Genomic DNA, 20,234 nt, shown 5'->3' on the forward strand with positions numbered 1-20,234 from the left:
CTTTTTTTTTTTTTTTTTTTATTAAAGAAGATAAAGTAACTCAGCACTTGTAATAGCTTTTTGCAAAAACATGATGGAGAACAGATGTGGGCTCCTGATAAAGATAGGCAAATAAACTATATGCATTTGCAGAATAGAAAATAAGGACACCAGCAGTAAAAAGAACAATTAGGATAATATGGCAGAATTATAAATTCATATGAACGGTCATGTTATTATAATGGTAATGTTCAAAATCTGAAGTAACTATAATAAAAGCTATGAAATATTTGGGGGGAAAAAAAAAACTTTGAAAATCAATCACAACACTGATTTTGCAATAGCCTTTCTTCACCTATGGCAACTCTGACTTCGGTTATGTCATTAATGATTTTTTTTTTTTTGAACCTCAAAAAGAAGAAAGCTACCCATTAGGATTTACTAATGTATCAAAAGTTATATGCTAAGAAAATCCAAACAAAGTGTGGTCTAACACTTACAGAAATGAAATTATAATCAGATTGAATTCAAGCCAGTAGAAGTTCTTGGTAGAGATAAAGTGTTAGAAACACTAGATAAAACAAAATTATTCCTTACCTTTAGGATGGATAACTCCCAATAGGTTAATTCTCAAGAGGAAAGAGCTATATCTCTCTTTGTCTTGTTCAATGTTATTTTCCACCCTTCTACAACACTTTCTAGCCTTTTATTACTCCATACTCATGTTAAATTCCTTGCTCATAATAATCAACTAATGTATTACAGTGCCTACCTGTATCAAATCAGTAAATAGTAGCTTGTTAGCTACTTTCAAGGAGATAAATATAATTATTCTGAGCTTCCCTCTTGATGCTACTCCCTCCCAGGAAAGCATCACCTCACAAACAAAGCAATAATTACCATTGTGATGCAGTAGCCACCCACTGCTCTCAGCAATACCTTACAAATCCAGAACAACCAACCTCCAAAAGCAAATTACTGTCTAACTTGTATCTTTATGCTGGCTTTTAACCTGTCTATGGGGGGAAAGGAGGGTTGCTTTATCATCAACACATGTGACACTTTACATTAGTCACAGTCTCTGCTCTGGAAAGGTGATGTCCTAATGATCTGCTCCCACAACTACACAGTATTCACTGTGTGAACAAATGTTGCAGGATCTGCTTCCCAAAGGCAATGCTCCACAAGGGAGAAATCATGTCTTGAACACGATTTAGGATCAGACATGATTACCAGGCTTTATTTCAAAGTAACTGCTCAAATCCAATTCCCACCCTTTTCTAGGCTTGGACACCTAACCAGCATTCAACTACCAATTTGAGTTCAGAAATGCTGTAGTAGTGGCTACTACATATCGAGACAGAGAACCGAGGTGCAGGCAGTTACATCAGCATCTTGTGTAAATTGCTTAATTTGCAATTATCAATACATCTATAAAATGAAGTTATTTAATATCAAACAATATATTTGAAACTTTAAGTGTGAAATATCCCCTCTAAAAAACCCTTTACAATGCAATTCTTTGCACACTACCAAAACACACAACAACACACACACCACCTCTCCCCCCACCACACCACCCAAAAATAAAATAAAAAAATAAATCAAACAACCAACCCAAACTCTTGCAGATTCAGAAAGCCAGTTTCCTTCTGATTGGTAGTTCATGTTGTGTTCCTACCACAAGCTGAAGTCTTGAAGAACCTGAGGCTATAAATCAAGGCATTGTTTAAGGATGATTTAAAGTCAGAAAATTGAGATCTGAGAGTGCTCAAAATACCTCAGCTGATGTGTAAACACCAGAAAAAGAAGAAAATTCCAGAGAACTCAGAAGGAACCACTTCAGAAATGCAGTTCCAGGGACTGCCATAGTCACAGACCAACAACAAATATTCTCACCACAATAACAGACATGAGGAGAATTGCCTTCTTACTAAGTGTAGTGCCTTATTACTGTTTTACCTTCTAGGCAAAGTAAAGAGCAGATATGTGTAAAAATGGATTGGAAATGGTGATAGGAACTCCAGAAGGTGTACAGGGACTCTTGCCAAAAGGAAGCAGACTCTTACTGATGAACAGTAATAAAACACTCCCCAAACCTTCACCTTTGTACCCTGTGCTTCTGAAGATGCACAAGAATCCATATAAAGAGAGCAATTAGGGAGCTATTTTGATCAGATACAAAAAGAAATCCAACACACACGATTTGAGGGAAGCAGCAAATGTATGCAGCCTCCTCCTTTGCAAATAGAACATAAGAACTGTAGCTCAAGAAGTCTTCACCAAGTTCGAAAACAAAAGGAGAAAAATGCTTGGGCAAGAGAGGAAATGCTCAGGCCAAATGGTGTAAGTTAAGTTGGTAAAATTCAAGACTGTTGCACTGAAATATTCACCTGCTGTTTCCCACACAATGTACAACTGAACAGACACATACACAACAAAGCTTTCAGAGGCCCCTGGTGAGAAGACATGAAGAGTGAAATATTGCATAAGGACACCAATAAGCCAAATACTCCAAGTGCACTAAGGTTTAAAGGTGGCATGAGAGGCTGCATTTATTTAGTTGTTATTTTTAACTAAGCCCAAGTACTTACAAATATGCACTGCATATTTATTAAATGTCAGTGATAACATTCATGGTTTTAAACCCCTTTCCAAGGGGACAATCGATAAGTTAAAATAATTCTACTTTTCCTACTAGAAGCTAGCAACTTAAAGTGCCTTAGATAAAATGCCATGAGGTTGGCAGGCCCTGCTGAGTGCTTATTTAGAAACTTCTATTTTAAAAACAGCTTTTTTCAAACTTTGGGGTGTACTTCTCCAGAAGAGGGCAAAAGGAGTGTGGGAAAAATAGTCAGGAGACATCCTTCCTATCCAAAACAGCTCAGCTATTGCATAGGTTAACTGAGGAGAGGAATGGGATAGCAGAGCATGAATGGGAAGAAGATTCACCTAGGAGAAGAGCATGAGGCAAAACAGCAAGCATAACCCTGCCACAGAGGAACAACAGATATTTGAGATTAGCCTGAATTGACTTCTTTCACCTACGCAAGATGTATCCAAATTCTGGAAAGGTTAAGTATGTGGTAAACTGTGGACCAGCTCTCATTATTATAGATTATGCTGGACCCTTAAAAGTCTTTAGATACAGCAATAGATACAGCCTACCACAGGTACCAAAATGAGTTAAAGCAACCAGTGCAGATGTGTTTATAAAGCCACACTGAAATAAACGTTAAGCAAATCGGCATTGCTGTGGAAAAGCCCTCTTCAGCCTCCTTTTTCGCACTATGAATTTCAGGCACATTTCAAAAAACCACCTCGAACCAGCATACACCTAAATGTAGCAAGCTAAGGACAAGTTAAAACCAGTACCAGATTTACATTACATTTTTTTGTCTCACATGTCGAACAACCTGTCCACAACTGTCATTTTGTAAATTCCATCCACATCTCCTTCACTCCACTAATGAAAACCATCTCACCTATTTACCTCCTGTCATTCATCTTCACGCTGCCCTCCATAGCACTCCCTCCCATTCAGCATGCAAAGCTGCCCCACCTTAAGACTTCCTCCTCCAAGCTCACACACCCTGTGTCTCCCCTGTTAATCTACTCATTTCATGGCAACAGAGTTATACAGAGTTAATTACCACTGTTTGCATCCTGCAACCAGTCCTCATTTTGACTGCAAGAACCACAGTGTATTGGCATCACTCTCCACCCTTTATTGCTTATTCCACCAGATCAGTCTCTCTAGTAGAGCTTTGATGAATCGTTCCATATTTAAAAGAATATGTTCAATAATTCAATACTGAGATTAAAAAACTGAAGAGAAAGAGGAAGAATCAAACAAGCTGCTCCGTACATTTACCTCCATGAAACCTAAAACAGTTCTTACAGAAAAGGCGGTGAGAGGGAAGGACAGAGTTTGAGCACCAGTTTGAAAAACTGGCTAAACAGGATCTTGGTCATGTAGCCGAGAGTACAAAGAGACCGAAGAGACATGTTTCGCCAGCAGCAAAGCTGGATGAAAGCCAGCACAAGCCGCTGTGTTTGCTTCAAATGAATCCCAAGAGGCTGAAATGACACAGCCCCCTTCGTGTTGCCTTAACTAACTGAACAAAGCTGTGGATCTTAGAGAAACAAGAAGATTCCTCATTAAGCTCTTTCTATAGTTATGATGCATGAAGCACTAAAATAAACCTCCGGCTATTTGGATATTCCCATTTCCCTAACTAAAAATAGCTCTCATCCTTGAGAAAGGCTGCTGTATCTGTGCCTGGCATGGTAATGAAATACTGAGATAATCCAGTTACAGAATGCATCCATACTGTCAACCGAACCATTTCTAAAACACCAAGATAGTCTGGGGGATTCTGTCTTTAAATCACCCCTGAGAAATAACAGAAAATTTGGCTGCTTCTTACTCATCATACCTCCAGCAACTCCTAGTGTGTCTTCAAACTGGGATCCTTTCCTTTAGCAATCTCTCTCTTTGGCGTCTTTTAGCCCTACTGACCCACCACAGCTAACAGCACCAGATGAGACACAAAACTAACCACAAAGCTTCAGAATTAAAGGAACCATTGCAATTTAGCCAGGTCTGGAATGTTATGCTAAAGTAGAACACAAAATCCCAGAAAGCAGTTCAGTTTGTAGTTCACACTTAAGCCAGACATGCATCTATTCCCAAGTAGAAAGATGAGTTATTAGGTTTATCAATAGTCTTTGCACAAAGGATGGTCCTTCCGGTGTTCAGATCTAGTTTCAAATCAGTGGTATTGACAGGCATGTTCCTAAATCGCCCTAACAATTTGGTGATTACACATAAATACATGATCAACTTTCTGCCAAATCAGCATATCAAAAAGTACTTATTTTGAGTTCTATGCCATCTTTAGACTGACACGAGAGGACAAATCACACCCAGTTCAGTCAAAAATTAAGACACAAGACAGACAGATGATCTTTGATATGGGATAAAGCCTGCCAAAATAATTTCAACAGGCTTAGAGTTCTAGATCAGTCTTTTGCAAGAATACAAAACAACACAACACTTATTCAGGAGTGACATCTTTTGGTCATTATTAAAAAGAAAATTCAGGAATAATTTAGAAGAAAAGTTATTTAAGTTCACCTAGGCTCATATATTCCAGTATATTCCCTCAAGTTTAAAGAACTCATATTGCTAATATGTAACTGTCCTTGAGAAAGTGAAAATATACTCCACAGATCCACAAAATACTGTTTCAGATGAGAAAAGTCTTATCTGAAGCACATAAATGAACTGCTTAAACCTCTTTTGCTCAAACCTCCAAAATTAGCTATGTGGGTTTTTTCCATATTCCTTTTAAGAAATCAAGAGTAAATTTCTACTCTGACCAACACGCACTTCCAAATGAAGCAGAAGCTAGAGATCTATTTTAGATCTCTTTTGCAAATTATTTTACCTACTGAGAGACTTCCTCCACTAATGAACTGTTAGAAAAAAGCTGGAGGGCAGCATAGAAAACATTACAGGCAGGCAGCTCTAGTATACAGATATATGTATCTCTGTGTCCACGTGCATATGTTTATGTGTAGAATTATGTATAGTGACAACAAATTACAATATTAAAAGATCTCATCATATCAGCTGAATTTTCATGTTTGCATGTCTGTCACTTTCTAAATTTACAAAATTATTTCTAAATTTCAATTCACTATTTCTCAACATTTTAAGTCCTGAAATTTGTTACATGTTATTAGTATAATGAAGTTTGAGAACTTCAACTTGTAGTCTGACAGATTATCGAATAGAATTTACCAAAACAAATTAATAGTGTAAGATCTATACAGACTCTCACATACGTAAGTGTTATGTTGTAGAAGCAACCTAAGTAGCAACCACATAAAGCACTTCTTTTTCAGTCCAGTAATACCAGAGTTCACTCTCACGCATACTCACACTTCGCCATACATGAACTGTCTATTGAAAAAGATGTTAAACTTTTCTAATGGCAGCTCTCCTAGCAATGAGATCACATACTTAATATTTTAACATCATATATATCACTTCACAATGAACATCACATGTGCTTTGACTAAAGCCATAATGCTTATAACCGTGTATGATATCCAGTTTTGTGTTTTAAAAAATCATAATTACTCATTAGATATTACTGTAATTCCCTATATTAGAGCTTCAAACTGTCTTTTAGGCCTTTGATGTGGGTCATTCTTTGCTTGTAGCATAAAGCATGTAACTATGATCTGTCTTCTTTCAGGTAAGAAAAACATCTCCATAAAGGTGTCTCTGAAGATTCTCTGCTCCACAATTTCTGCTCCAACAGGCTAAAATATTGCAGCTCTTGTCTCAAAGCCTGATTTTACAGAAAGTCCTCTACAATGTATTGCCAGAGAACACACAAAATAAATTATATAGCTGCAGGTGTGGTTCCTGAAAGATCTCCGGTGGTTGAACAGTGAAACAGGCTGCCCAGAGAAGCTGCAGCGCCTCCATCCTTGGGGATATTCGAGATTCAACTGGACATGGTCCTTGGCAGCCTACTCTAGCTGACCCTGCTTTCAGGGGTTGGACTAGACAAGACCTATAGGTCTCTTCAACCTCAGCTACTGTGTGATTCTCTGATCTCTTTGAACTCTGTTTTGCCTACTCTGCAGCTACACTAATGATCATTGATGCCACCCTCGTGTATACATGTGGGGGTGTGTGCATGTTTGGGGAAGGTCGTGTTGTCTGGGGTTGGGGGGAAGGGAAGGAAATCAAGAGGTGAGATGTAGCCAAGTTTGATTAACAAAACTTCTCTGCAACCAACACATAAGCAAGATTGGAGCACCACAGAAACATCCAGCACCCCTGAAGTCTCCCGTAAGACTTAAAGGCTCTAACACAGCATGAGAAGTCTCAAGAGTAACAAGCCATGAGCTTGGTATACAAAAGCTTAAACACATAAACCACACCATGACATGCCAGCTTTGGGAAGTATTTTCACTTGGACTTTGTGCCTCAGACCCTACACCCATGAGGGTTTCACATTTATTTACAATACTCTCCACTGGCAGTTTTCTGCTCCTTCACTCTTCAAACTCTGGTGATAGTGTCAGCCTTATCCATGCAATGGAGGAATTTAAAGCATGTCAATACTACTGGGAGGTGCACAAACTGCATTTCAGCAGTATTTACAAGTATGATAACCCTTTATTGTTTTAGGTAACTTTTTAAACAGAAAATTCTATAATAAACTCTTGTCTTTGTTCATCTGTTAACTGCTATTCCACATGGCTGATAATGGATACATAGTGGCCTAGTACTGAAATTGCTTCATGGAAAAAAAAAAAAAAAAGTCTAAGCCACAGTGCAGCCACAAGCTGCAGTTAACTTTTTCCCCCTTCCAGCAAAATAGGAAAAGTGACTGTATTTTGATACTACTCAAACACAAAAAAATAAAATGCCCCTTGGTTTTATTTCTTTGCAGGGGAAACTTGCAGAAGACGACAGAGGCAGCCCAGGTCCACTCACTAGAAATGTTCAAAACCAATGTTGCCAGTTTGATTTCTCCTATCAAAAGGAAAGCAATTTTTTGCTCTACTGAACACTATTGCCCGAGATTTAGTGACTGAAGACTAGCCTGGACAAAAGCAGTTTTCATTTCCAGCATGCCAGAGACAATAAAAACTGTGCTCAATATGACCAGTCACGTTACACATCTCCTTATGCCTCCTGAGGTACTACAAACTGTATTAAATAACTGAGTGATCAGTCACAATGGCCACCATAAATGCACTTGAGAGAGAGACATACATATTATCCAAAACCAGTCAAGAGTTTCCATCCAACTGTGGAATTTGCAAGTGTAAGAGCAGGTTTGCTTTCCTCCATCTCAAGGAGATGCAGGATGTGACACTGAACTTGAAGCACTGCAGACTGTCTTCTCCCTAAGTATATTATGCTGCTTATTATTACCTACTAACTTTGTTGACATTTTGTATTCTTTCCTGAAGAGAGGTCCAACAACAGCAAACCAGGTACCACACATACTGCTGCTTCTGCTGCTGTCCCAAAACAGTCACCTACACTGGGTGTCTGTATAGACATAAACTCATATTGTTGCCTTTCTCACAGAAAGAAATTAATTGTTTTCCACCCATGGCATGAGCTACAAAGGTAACAAAGTTAAGATCTCAACTACCCTATGCTTGGGGTTCTGCCATAAAATTCCAAACATCACAAACCCTCAGAAGAGGAGTTAAAAAATACAGATTTGTATTTCTGAAGTTATTTAAGTTTTCCACTTTTATCTTTTCCTTTGTTGGGAAGCTGAAGTTCCAGTAAGTAATACCACCCTGCTGTCATCCTCATCACACAGGCCACCATGGGTCCTCACGTCAGGCAGGTCCACAGCTTACATACACCTCTTATAATGACTGCAAGAGTTCAAGAGAGAAAACCGGAATATACTCTTTGAGTTTGTCACATCCTTCCATTCACCAAAACATAGACAAGTACTTTAAAATTCATCCTACACTTTCAGAATTACATAGAAGGACTGGAAACTTTAAGCTTAGGTGAGGGTAGCCTACAGCTAATTTTCTGCATAAAAATAGGTTTGTTAGCATGGTTCAGCAACAGGTAAAATATGAAATACGGAAAGGGAGCAACAGTTGTCATGCTTTGTCTGTCCAGTGACAGTTTGTAGAGAACAGAAAACAGGCCATTGTGACTCAGGACTGTGATAAACTGCCCTAAGGGTGAAACTTCCACATAATTTCTTTCTTTGGCTCATTTTAATTGGGCCCGGGTCTTTGTGTGACAAAGTAAACAATAGCTAACTAAAAGCTGTAATTCTTCCTAGTAAAGAACACACAAATCTAACCTTCTGCCAAGACAAAGATGTGTCCAAGCCATGCCATTTGAGCATTTTATGACCATTTTTGATTAATTATTTCTTAGATGGAAGTTTGCAACACCAGATTATTTGCATGCTTTCCTGCTATGTATCTACAGCATCTAATTCAGGTAATGCATTAAACATAAAAGACAAGACCATGGTTCAGGCCACCTAAATGTCACAGCAATCAGGTCACAGCTTTTATCTTCAAAAGCACTATCTGTTTTCATAAGAGAGTGTTGAAATATGCAGAGTACTCCACAAATAAGCTACTTGAAGTTAGCCTTGTGTGAGATAAAGCACCACAGTCCAACAACATAAGAATTTCAGTTTCTGGACTTACTTTACTACTATATTATGTGTCAGGAAACTGCTAAATAAGGAAACACTTACTGAGAGATAAAGTAAGTTTTCACCTTTAAATTAACCCGCATGAAAGAGGCCACTAGCTATCAGAAACAAACAAAAAAAGGCAAAAAAGATTCGTATCTTACAGAACATTTTAGCTTTTGTTAGCACAGATTATTCATGAGTCTAAGCAAAAGGAAACTCTGAATCTTAGTAATGTAAAAAAAAATCCATACGCTGTCAACCTTTTACCTACATTTCAAGCAGGATTACAATGGTGCCTCACACTCCTCACAGGCTTCTTGCTATCAGTTCAACTCACAGAGCAAGTTATTACAGCCTGAAAGACAAGGTTGAACATACTTTCCAAACTCTAGGTTTTAATTAATGCCATGACTGCAATATTTCCTAAAGTCTTGATTTAAGCACAAGCTCTCTCTTAGTGTTCTATACTTCCCCCACTCCCACTCTGTTTCAAGGACAAACTTTCATTAGCAATGTGATCTTTAGCACTGACTCTATTGACTGTAATGCATGGCACTGCTCTATTTACTCAACACTACCTCATTGTTTGTAGTGCAGGCTTAACTAGTTGTAGGAGAATAGCAAATACTTGCAAAAATTAAAGCATTTTTTTTCCTATTTGGTTGGTTTTGTAGTAATATCTGGGGAAAGTAAAGAGGAACCATAAAAAGAAAGAAGACATACCTATTATTCACAATTCAGTTTCCTTCAAGATTCTCTCCTACTCCTGCCTTTTCTCTAAACTTACATTGTAAGAATATCACAGGCATGGACTTTCCTGAATAACAGCCTTGAGGTCCATGACATATCTTTCCTTATATAAGAATCCAAGTGATTCTTGCTAAAACCCTTATCAACAAAAAAGTCAAACTTTTATGAGCCGATTCTACTCTGCTTCAGAAATGGGGAGTTTTCCCTTTCTTGTTCAACATGCTTTCACAAAAATATAAAGCAGAAGTTGAAGGAGATTCTTAAAGCAGCTTGCCTTTAATTGCTGAAAGTCACAGATCAGGGAAGCAGACTCGCGCAACAGGAATTGTGTGATAAAATGAAAAAATGAGAGTAAGAAATTATAACTTTTTAGCAGTTCACAACTGAGTAAGATCAGAATTTACACTTGGCCTTCCAAGGGGTTCAGAGATGCCCAATAAAGAACAAGGGCATTAATGGTGACATTATAACAGCAACGTTACTTAGATGTTGCCTCCTCTTAGAGAACTACGTCCTCTCTTTCAGGTAGCTTCTTGTTTCCAAAGTGAGCTCATTATGACTGAAAAGACTTGATCTGAGTTGTCTGGAATATGAAAGCAAGTCACAGAGCATCTTGTGATCAGTTCTCAGCCTGAGGTTTATAGGAAGAGGGGCTTGATTTATATTTTATTTCTTTAAGCATACCACAAGAGCAGCAGGTCTCCTCTCTTGCACTTCTTTTTACATGGTGTCATTTCACATGCTTACAATAAGCAAACGTTCATCTTGTAACAGTTTAATTCTACTGTAAGAAATAACATTGGCTAATACACTCAAGTAATCAGTCAAGAAAACCCCCAAACTGTCAGAGTCATATTTTTGTAACTGCTATGTATTTCCCTGTTCTCCTTCTCAAGCATCCCCCTCCAATCCAATAGTTATTTGATTCAAGAGGTTTGATGTGTTATGCACAGCGTTGTGTTTCTCTTCAGCTGCAAAGGGCTCATAAATTAACTTTCAGGTACGCAGCTACAGTAAGATCCACTTACAAAGCAAAACCTCCATAGTGGAAACATCCACTTTGTTTTCCAAGTTGCATACTACAGCTCTACTTTACTCTTACTGAAATTCATTGCAACAGAATTACTTACCAGGAAAGTAATTCTGCCATAATTTCTGTAAAAACGTTTAGTTTCACGCACTGCCAACAACTACGCGATTCATTATAATGTTAAAGAACATGCTTAAATTTCCCTGGAATTAGAGCCAAAGAATGAAAACACCACCAATTAAGTTTTGATTTCAATTCAGTAAGAAGGATAACACAATTCAGAGACCGCCCTAGAGCTCTAGTAACAGAACTTTTTCTTTTAAGCTAATGTGTGTCCAAAACCATCACAGGAGCCAAGATTTGGTGAATGAGAATACAAATGTTTCCTAATCTTAAAATTAAGTTTCTCTCCAATATTTTAGTGCTAACACAATATCGATTTCTCAATAGTTTTTGCCCCTCTCTGCCCAGCACAGCTCTACAAAGAAAGGTAGCAGGGGGAAAGAAAAACAAAAATATTTTTTAATTTTAGTTTGGGAGAAGTGGCAGGGTTTTTCACTCATCACAAGTGGCAAGCATTTAAATTTCAATTCCCTATACCTTTTGCATTATATTTATCTTATAACTCACATCTACCTTCACAGCATGTGGATTTAATGAGTAAATGAGTAAAATACCATTTATAAAACATAGCCCATTGTATAGAAGTATACTGGAGTAAGTTGTGAATAGCTTAAATAAGAACATCAACACATTCATTAGAGCACAGCACTAAAAAAAAAACGGTTTGCAGAGCAAACATGACTTCTGATACAGTACTGTCTTAGGACACACACATGAAGCTGCCCTTCAGAGGATCAACATCTTCCTCCTTTATTGAAATAAGGTTGTAGCTAACAGAAACTGATCATGGAGGAAAGCAACAACATGGTATCTCTGCAGGTTTTACGCAAAGCAATGACTATTATGAAGGAAAAAAAAGCTTTTCCAGAGCAGACAGGAGAGATGTGAATGTGAGGAAGATGAAGAATTATGTTTATGTTTCTAATTAAGAGGCATGAAAGTTCCAATTTTAACCACAGAAATTATAAAACAGGGCTGACATTATGTTGCTATAAAAAAAAATCTCCAATCAGCATCTTTAGTTTTGGCCACAGCACTGCTTTGCTAGCAATATCAATTCCAGCATCTATGCGTCACTCTTAAACCTAAGTGTTCAGCAAAGAAGCGCTGCAACACGTTGACAGAGATGTTGCCCTTGTTTGGCAGCACTTGGCTACCCAAGACCTTCAGCATATAACTTAAGGGTGTTTTTTTTTTTTTTTTTAAAGAAAAAAAAAATCTCCAAGTAAACCAACACACAGATGCAAGAACTGTGCAACCCTTTCAGAAGCTGTGACAAGAATCAGGAAAAGGTGGAGGAAGGTGGAAACAGTGGAGGTTTGCAGATGATCTAGAGTATCCACACAAAGTTTTCTAAGTAGAAGCACTGCATGTATATTTATTGTCAAAATGGTACAATACAAATGCTTTTTTCATCATTTATTATTCCTCAACCACTTTTGAAAACCCTGACAAAAGTTCATTAACACATTTCCAGTGACTTTTTCAGTAGCTACTTAGAACAAGTTAGAGGAAAGAAGTTCAAAGTCTTTGAGGATCATGTAAAGAGGCAATCTTTGTATTAAAAAGCTTCTACCCTGTGTTTTACTGTCTTCCAGTGACTTTTAAAAAAAGCTGCAAGTACAATTTCAAGAGCAATTCAAGTATTCAGATATACTATTGTAGCTGCAAGAACATCCAAATGTGCTAGTGACACAATTTTCAAACACTACACAACACCACACTGTGTGAAGACAGAAGCTTCAAGCTATTCCCAACAGGTCACAGTAAAGTTTATTTTTCTATATATGCTAATCCACCCAGACTTGGTAAGAGATTTAATACTACCATTTAACTTCACCAGAACAAGCAGTAGCATCTGCTATCATGAAAAGTTTACTTGGGCTCATCCTCAAACCACTAAGCCAAATTATTCACTCCTAATGCATATTGGCACTTCTAATTATAAGAGAAAGAGGTAGCCCAGCTAGCCAAGACTACCACATTTTTACGCTTGCAAAGAATATGCAGCTTTAGACAAATTCTTTCATCTAATTCTCTGCCTATTCTGAAGTGAAATGCACCTAAATATAGGAACAAAGCAAGGTTTAAGGGAATACTTGAGGAATACTCAAGGAATTCAGATGGAAGTATTGCAGCCTTCAGAGAAACCTAACAGAACAAATGCTGCCAATAACAAATGCATTCACATGATCTACATATGTATATTGATGTATACGTATATATATTATATAGACAAAGGAACTGTTTCTGCTAATTTCTCAGGTTTTGAGAGAAGAGATTTAAGTGTTTCAATAATAACATAATGGGAGCTGGGTAGTGCAGAGGATTTGTAAAGGGAAAATTAGTTTACCTATACCATCAACAACTGAATTACAACTAGGGTTCTGAACAAGAGCTAGCCATCCATTTTCACTGCTAAATACAAAAAATTCCAAGAAATAACAGCCTGCAGCTACCCCACAATAAACACTGATAACATTCCAGTATTAGGTATCAACCTTAACCAATGCTCATCTAAGTTTATCAATGGAGATAGAGACCTATTAGATACTAATATATAGTAAGAACCCCTACATCCACATAGTACACTCAGCCCTCCTGTAAGAGCAGGAGTTTATCACTTACCTGCCCTGACAACCTGAAGGCCACCTTGTGTCTGTCAGGAAATCCTCATTGCTCACTGCTGACACCAAACCAAGGCCACAGTTTCACAATACAAACTGCTTGGTGGCCAATCTGTTTTAAAACGTTTCTCTCCTTTCATCCACACTGCTTGTCCATGCCTCGGTGCCTCAGCTGCCCCTGGAAAAGCTACCTAATCTGCCACACGGTACATCAGACAGAACTGCTTCAAACCAGAACTGGTTTTAACTCAGAACAGTGAGTGCCCCACTCCAGTTTAATATGCAGCCCCAAAAACTTTTGTATTGGCAGAACACACGTGAGGGAGGTCCATGTAGCAGCACCTACCTAAGTGAAAGGTGCCACTAAAAAGTTTTCATAAAACTGCATCTTGAGAACACAATGCAGGGGCAGAAATACCTTAAGCTGGTATCACCACCACACATGTTGGATCATGAAAATACAACCAAAGGGTGTAGTTTCATGGGACGTCAGCTTGGACAGCAAAGCAGCTTAGAAGTTCCCACCCTACCTGCTCACTTCAGTGATTCTGTTTACTGCACAGCTTCACAAAGAGTTTTACTGACACAACAAAAAGATGGCAAAGTACAGTGCAGGGGCAAGAAAGAAGCTGGCTTCACTGCTGAAGCCAAATCTTGTGAAACTACACCTTAAATATTTGTTGTAGAGGGAACAGCCTGCTCAGTAGCACTTGCCAAAGGTGTGCCAAGTATCTGCTCCCAAACTTCAGAACTCAGACACAGCAAATATTCCAAAATACAGACTCTGCTAGGAGTTTTATTGAGGTGATGCAGTCACAAGATAATCTGAAGTAGGAAGACCAACCATGAGACTCAAAAAATTCCAAACAACCCAACCTCAAAAAAACACCCTGCGTTTTCAGGCTTTTTTCTGAAGTCTGAAGGTTCAGAGGTGTATTTTTTTTTAAATATTCCAAAAAATCATTTATCCAAAATGAAGGTGTGACAGCTGGCAAGTGAGCCAAGAAAACTTTCTGCTAGCACTTTGTGAAGAAGAAGCTGCAGAACAAGTTTCTCAAAAAAAAAAAAGAAGAAAAGCTGTAACCGGTTTATCAGGTTAGAGGAATTCACTGGTTCTTCTGCCTCTCCCCCCATCCCATTTGTTTCCAAATGCTCATCTAACCAGCTTGTTTCTTGCTGAATTTGTTGATATGTGAGAAAATAAACTGCACCTGCAGCTCAACTGGATGATCAATAGGCATCCAAATATGCTTTAGCAAACCGGTAATTTGCTATCACCTGATGAAGTGGCAACACCTCAGTATTTTCAATGTGTGCATAGTTTAGGAGAGTGGGGGAGAAAAGGCCCGATTTCATCCTTCTATGTTTATGAATGGATTCAATGTACAATGCAATGAAAGATCAGCAAGACTAGCAGCATCTTTCATAAATGTCAATCCATAGATGAAATTTGGATGCTTTCAACAGGTCCAAAAGCAGATCCAGCTCTCACGAGAACCTCTTTTAATGTATATCATTCAAAGAAAGATGGTAATTACAGCTAAATACTGCAGACGACTCTCCAAAATTACTAGCTCTTCTTAGACTTACTCTTTGTCAGGGAGACATGCAAATATTGCCTTGCAAAAGGAAAGTAACATGTCTTAAGGCAAGTCATGCTGATTCAGCCAAGTTTTCTGTATGGGAAGGATTAAGAAACCCACACCACTTTCAACTTAGTATTCGATCTTTAAGTTAGAACCTCCACAGCTACAATCTGCAAAACACACGAAGATGTCAGCTTTCTGATGACAGAGTAATGGGGCTGAGAGAAAGGCAAAAGTTCATTTTCATTTTGCTCTTTAAAAGCAAGCTTCCATTCCTGCAAAGTTTCAGAGAACAACCTGAAAATAAGTTTCTCCCTTCAAAGCTTGGAAACTGCTAAATTATAAAGCTCCAGCAGTTATGTAGAAAATATAAATAACATGCTAAATAAGCCAGTCCTGTGATTTGAGGTTCTGAACATTGAAACCTACCAAGAATGTTCCAGTAGTGCAGCAAGAAATGTAGGATGCTATTTATTGCCTTTAGTAAGTAGTGTAGGTAATGCATGTTTAGAGGCTTACATCACAGGCTCAAGACAGTTCCAAATACACACTTGAGCAGGAGATCTCCTACTTAGTTAAAAATAAATCCTCACATTTTTCTACTTGATAGCATTCTGCAATTACAGCAACACATCTCAGTCAGCAGCTATAAATTCACCTCGGTTGTTGAACCAGTAATGGTAAGTTATTAATACCATTTTGAACTAAATACACCAAGCAGGCTGCTTCCAAAGGTTACATATTTTATGACTTCAAGTAACTACTTCCCTAATATCTATGTATTACCAGGATCTCCCCTCCCCACCCAAAACATAGTTATTAAAACACTGCACAACACCTATCAGAAGATATAGCTGGATCCCATAAATGTACCAGCATCTGTGGAATCAAATGCTTCTTACCCTGGACAAGGACAGTATTTAAAAGCTTGCAGCAAAATGTATAGAACATACACTGCAGCGAACAGCTTGGTTCTTTAGGAGCACTGTGCTTCATTACCTCAACTTTGTAAAATTACACAGCAAAAATGGGGAACCCTATGTCAGAATATTTCTTAAGACAAACCCAAGTAGTAAGTTATGTGAGATGTATCACTAAGAATATGAAGTAAAATTGAAATGATGCATCACCTGTTGAAGTGCCTTGTTGAAAGCAGAGCAAAGACTTAACCCCAGATTACAGGTTTTTGGAAGACTGTATCATTGCTGGAAAGTGAACTAAATAGTAACAGAAGGAGGCTTTCTGTGGTCAATGGAAAAACTCTAGACCCACAGTAACTGATTTACTACTAGTTACAAATCATAGCATCAGAATCACAGAATGGTTGAGGTTGGGAGAGACCTCTGAGGCACAAATAAAAAATACCATGGATTTGTGCTTAGTGATTCTCACTTCCCTCTACATATAGAGACTGGGAACCCAATGCAAAAACCAGAAGCAGGCACTAAAACTTTCATTTACATGATTGAGATGTGTGCTAAAGTGAGCAATTTTCAGCTGCATCATCAAATTTTCTACCACAATCCAAGCAGGGTGTGGAAAGCTAATTTCATATACTCTATAATATTATCTCAAATCAAGGTACAAATCTACTTCCTTTTCCTCCTTGTTTTCAAATAACCACTTCACCCACCTGTGCTTTTGCTAATCAAGACACTTAATAATTTAAAAAAAGTATGTGTGGACAAATACCTGACTCATCTTTAAAATACATGAAACAATCAAAATATTTAATGGTCTCATCTTCAAAAATATAGAAAAGGATCTAATATTAAAGAACATGGAATTTTGCTTTTTGCCACCACTGCAAGTGGGAGGATGAATTAATTCTCTCCCAAATCCCACAGAGTCAGGACACATGGAGGACAAGGGAGACAAGCTTAAGTAAAGCATCTTCCAGAAAACTTACAATGGAACTGGCCACATCACAACTGGCATCCAACAATTAACAGCAAAGTCATTATTTAGTTGCATAAATATGCCAATAAAAAGGGAAAAAAATTGTTTTTTAAGAGTCTCTACCCACCTACATACAAAGGTAGTATTTCCTTTTATTTGCTAAAGCAGACCCACCTACAGTGCAATTTACAGCAATAAGATACAATCTCTCATAAAGTATTGAGTATAATTAAAGTGTGTCTGTTATAAAGGTAAACAGAGTGTACTAGGCTAAGCTGTTCCAGATGTCTTTAGTGCAAGATCTGGGACAAGATCAAACCTGCAGCTGCACATTTTCTCAGGGGTTACTCTGAAGCTTTAAAAAAAAAAAAAAAAAAAAAAAAAAAAAAAAAAAAAATCATCTCTTGGTCTTGGACTCTAGCAAAACTAGCGCAAGTAAAATAAAAGCCATCTGCAGTAATGTTGACAGATTTTAAGACACTTAAAAGTTACACATTTCTATTTTCAAACATACTCACTCCAGAGAGAAGCGTTAACCATTCAGTATCAGAGGGTTAGGACCTAGCCTGCCAAGTTATCTGTGTCACCAGAAGTTACAGCAACATGAACCTGTTCTACTGCCTAAGCAAGTTTCTTGCTGAAACACACCTACGAATGATTCAGACAAGGTGTGGAAAGCCAGTTTCATATGTTACTCAAAAATGCACTATTGTATTTTTCCATTCAAGCACATTTTATATATAGAAAAGGCAGTGAATGCACGAAAACTTTCAGGAACTGCATATATATATACACATTACTTGAATTAACATTTTTTAGGTAACTTAGGGCCTCTTGAACCACAATGATCATATAAATTTGTAGATTTACCGACATATTGTGACATTTAAGTGAGCCAAAGAGTGAAATACATAGATTGTAGGATAAAACCTAATCACTCTATAATCCACTAAACTAATTAAGCTCACCTGGAAAAGTGATACACAGGGACAGCTGATGTTTTATGAAAGTATAGTTTGGAAGATTTCAAGTAAGTTTAATAAAACATGAGAAAAGGTCAAGTTTTTAAATACACATTAGAACAGTGAATCTGTAGGTTAAAACATATCACCTGAATTTTGAAAGTTTGATCAGCAGTGCTAAATTAAGTAGTACTCTTATAGAACTACTCTTTTAAGGCTTGACTAAAAGAAATTTGGATAAAAGTAGACTCATCAAAATAATCAGAAGCCAGATCTTCCAAGGACTAGAGCAATCAGCTCAAATACTCTGGTATTGTACATTACACTTTCAAAATTATGGGGTTCTTGTTTCAACTGGTTCAGGTCTCTTCTGGGTTTGCTTTAAAATAAGCACAAGAACTTGCTAGTCATTTCAAAGCGAAAGGCAAAATTAAAGGCAATGTCTTTTATCAAATCAATGGAATCTTGTCCCCAGGCTTCTCCCCGAGTAGCCCCTGCTCCCAAGAGCAGCACCTCACCTGCTGAAGAACCCGGTCCAGTGGTTCAGCTTTGCCCAATCCCTCTGGCGTTAAGCCACTCACTTCACGACACTGGTCACTTAAGTCCAAGTTGTCTGCTTTCACCAGGGATTTGTGTAGTGTCCCTACCTAAAAACATTTAAGAAATCATGGACAAAAGTGAGGAGCAACCTAATTAGCCCTTTTTAACAATGCGTTCAGACTGCAGAAAAATCAGAAAGGTGCAGTATCGCGTTCGCGATAACGATCGCAATGAGATAAAGCATTTGTCGATTTCACAAATCGAAACCTTTTGCCTCGGTTTCCCTCCCTCCCACCCAGGAGAGCCACGCTCTCTGCTTCCGTGGATCGGAGCCGGGTTTCATGTGACGCCTTTTGCAGTTAGCACCGACTTTTGCAGAGTTGTTAATTGCAAAGGGCAGATCACATAATATTAAGGCAGTTTCCTGAATCTAATAATGAAATTGATAGTCATGTTTTATCAAAGCCCTTCATCGCTAGGGGGTTCTTGTTTAGGTTAGGGCTTTTGGGGGAAGAAAAAAAAAAATAAATTAAAAATTAAAGGAAAACAACATTCTCTTAAAGGTTATCCAAACATTGTTTAAAAAAAAAAAAAAAAAAAAAAAAAGTCCCTCAGCAGGCCGCAAAGGGTCCAACGGTTACCCTGAGCCAGCTCCCAGGAAAGCACGCCCGTCCGGAGCCTACGGAGGGCAGCTTTTTGTTTTAAGGCTTTCAAAGTCCGTAGACATCTTCGACTTTGAAGCTACAAATGGTTTAGGGGGGACGGGGCAGGGGGGTGGAAGCGGCTAAACTTTCTTTAAAAGTTTCTTCTTCGCTTAAAACGGCACAAAAAGGACCGTCTTGAGCTCCTGCCCCGGGGAGCGCCTGAGCCCCGGGCACGGGGGCCCCGCTCCCTCCCCTCGGTGCATTTGTGAAATGAACAAACGGCTCCGGGGAGGCGGCGAGCGGCGAGGCCAGCCTGCTCGCCCTGCGCCCGGGGAACGCGCCCTCGGACCGGGTGTCGAAGCCATACCTTCTTGCTGTGTAGATCCACAACTTGCCACACCAAGAGAATTAGTTCCCTCTCATCCGAACCCAGTTTAGCCCCATATGCACCAGCTGTTGCCCCAAACAACACCACCAAAGAGTCACTGTGCGAAGCCGTCATGACCACAGGGGGAAACAACTACAATCAAAAGCAGAGGTCAAAAAAAGAGAGAAAAAAAAGAAAGACACACACAAAAAAAGAACAAAAAAAAAAATCCCACAAGGCTCACCCCCTACCTCCAAGTGATCAAAGGGGAAAAGAGCGAACGAGGAGTCACAATATGAAGAGGAGAGAAAGAGCTATTTATGAGGTAGGGTGTTTGAGACAAAAAAAAAAATGGAGAAAGCTTGCATCTCTACCTGTTCCCGGTGATCGCCTTCTTCCCGGGGCTGATTGGGAAGCGAAATTAGCAAGCTGTGGGTTTCTTTCCCTCTGACATCATGGCAGAAGCCCAGCCTGGGCTTGGGCTTTTTTTTTTTTTTTTT

At 38.6% G+C, this 20,234-nt stretch overlaps 1 protein-coding gene across 1 annotated transcript in view; it reads right to left on the minus strand.

Moving 5' to 3' along the window:
• Positions 1–20,226, minus strand: part of ESRP2 (epithelial splicing regulatory protein 2) — a 45,650-nt gene extending 25,424 nt beyond the window's left edge. The window contains exons 1-3 of the mRNA XM_026856963.1: positions 20,109–20,226; positions 19,735–19,887; positions 18,702–18,830 (exon numbers count right to left, since the gene is read on the minus strand). Of these exons, the coding sequence (XP_026712764.1) occupies positions 18,702–18,830; positions 19,735–19,869 (264 nt within the window). The 5' untranslated portion in view covers positions 19,870–19,887; positions 20,109–20,226. The remainder of the gene's footprint in view (positions 1–18,701; positions 18,831–19,734; positions 19,888–20,108) is intronic.
• Between the last annotated feature and the right edge of the window lie 8 nt (positions 20,227–20,234).

This window comes from Athene cunicularia (genome assembly GCF_003259725.1).
Source record: "Athene cunicularia isolate RWA chromosome 11 unlocalized genomic scaffold, athCun1 chr11_part1, whole genome shotgun sequence".
In the NCBI taxonomy this organism is placed as follows: domain Eukaryota; kingdom Metazoa; phylum Chordata; class Aves; order Strigiformes; family Strigidae; genus Athene; species Athene cunicularia.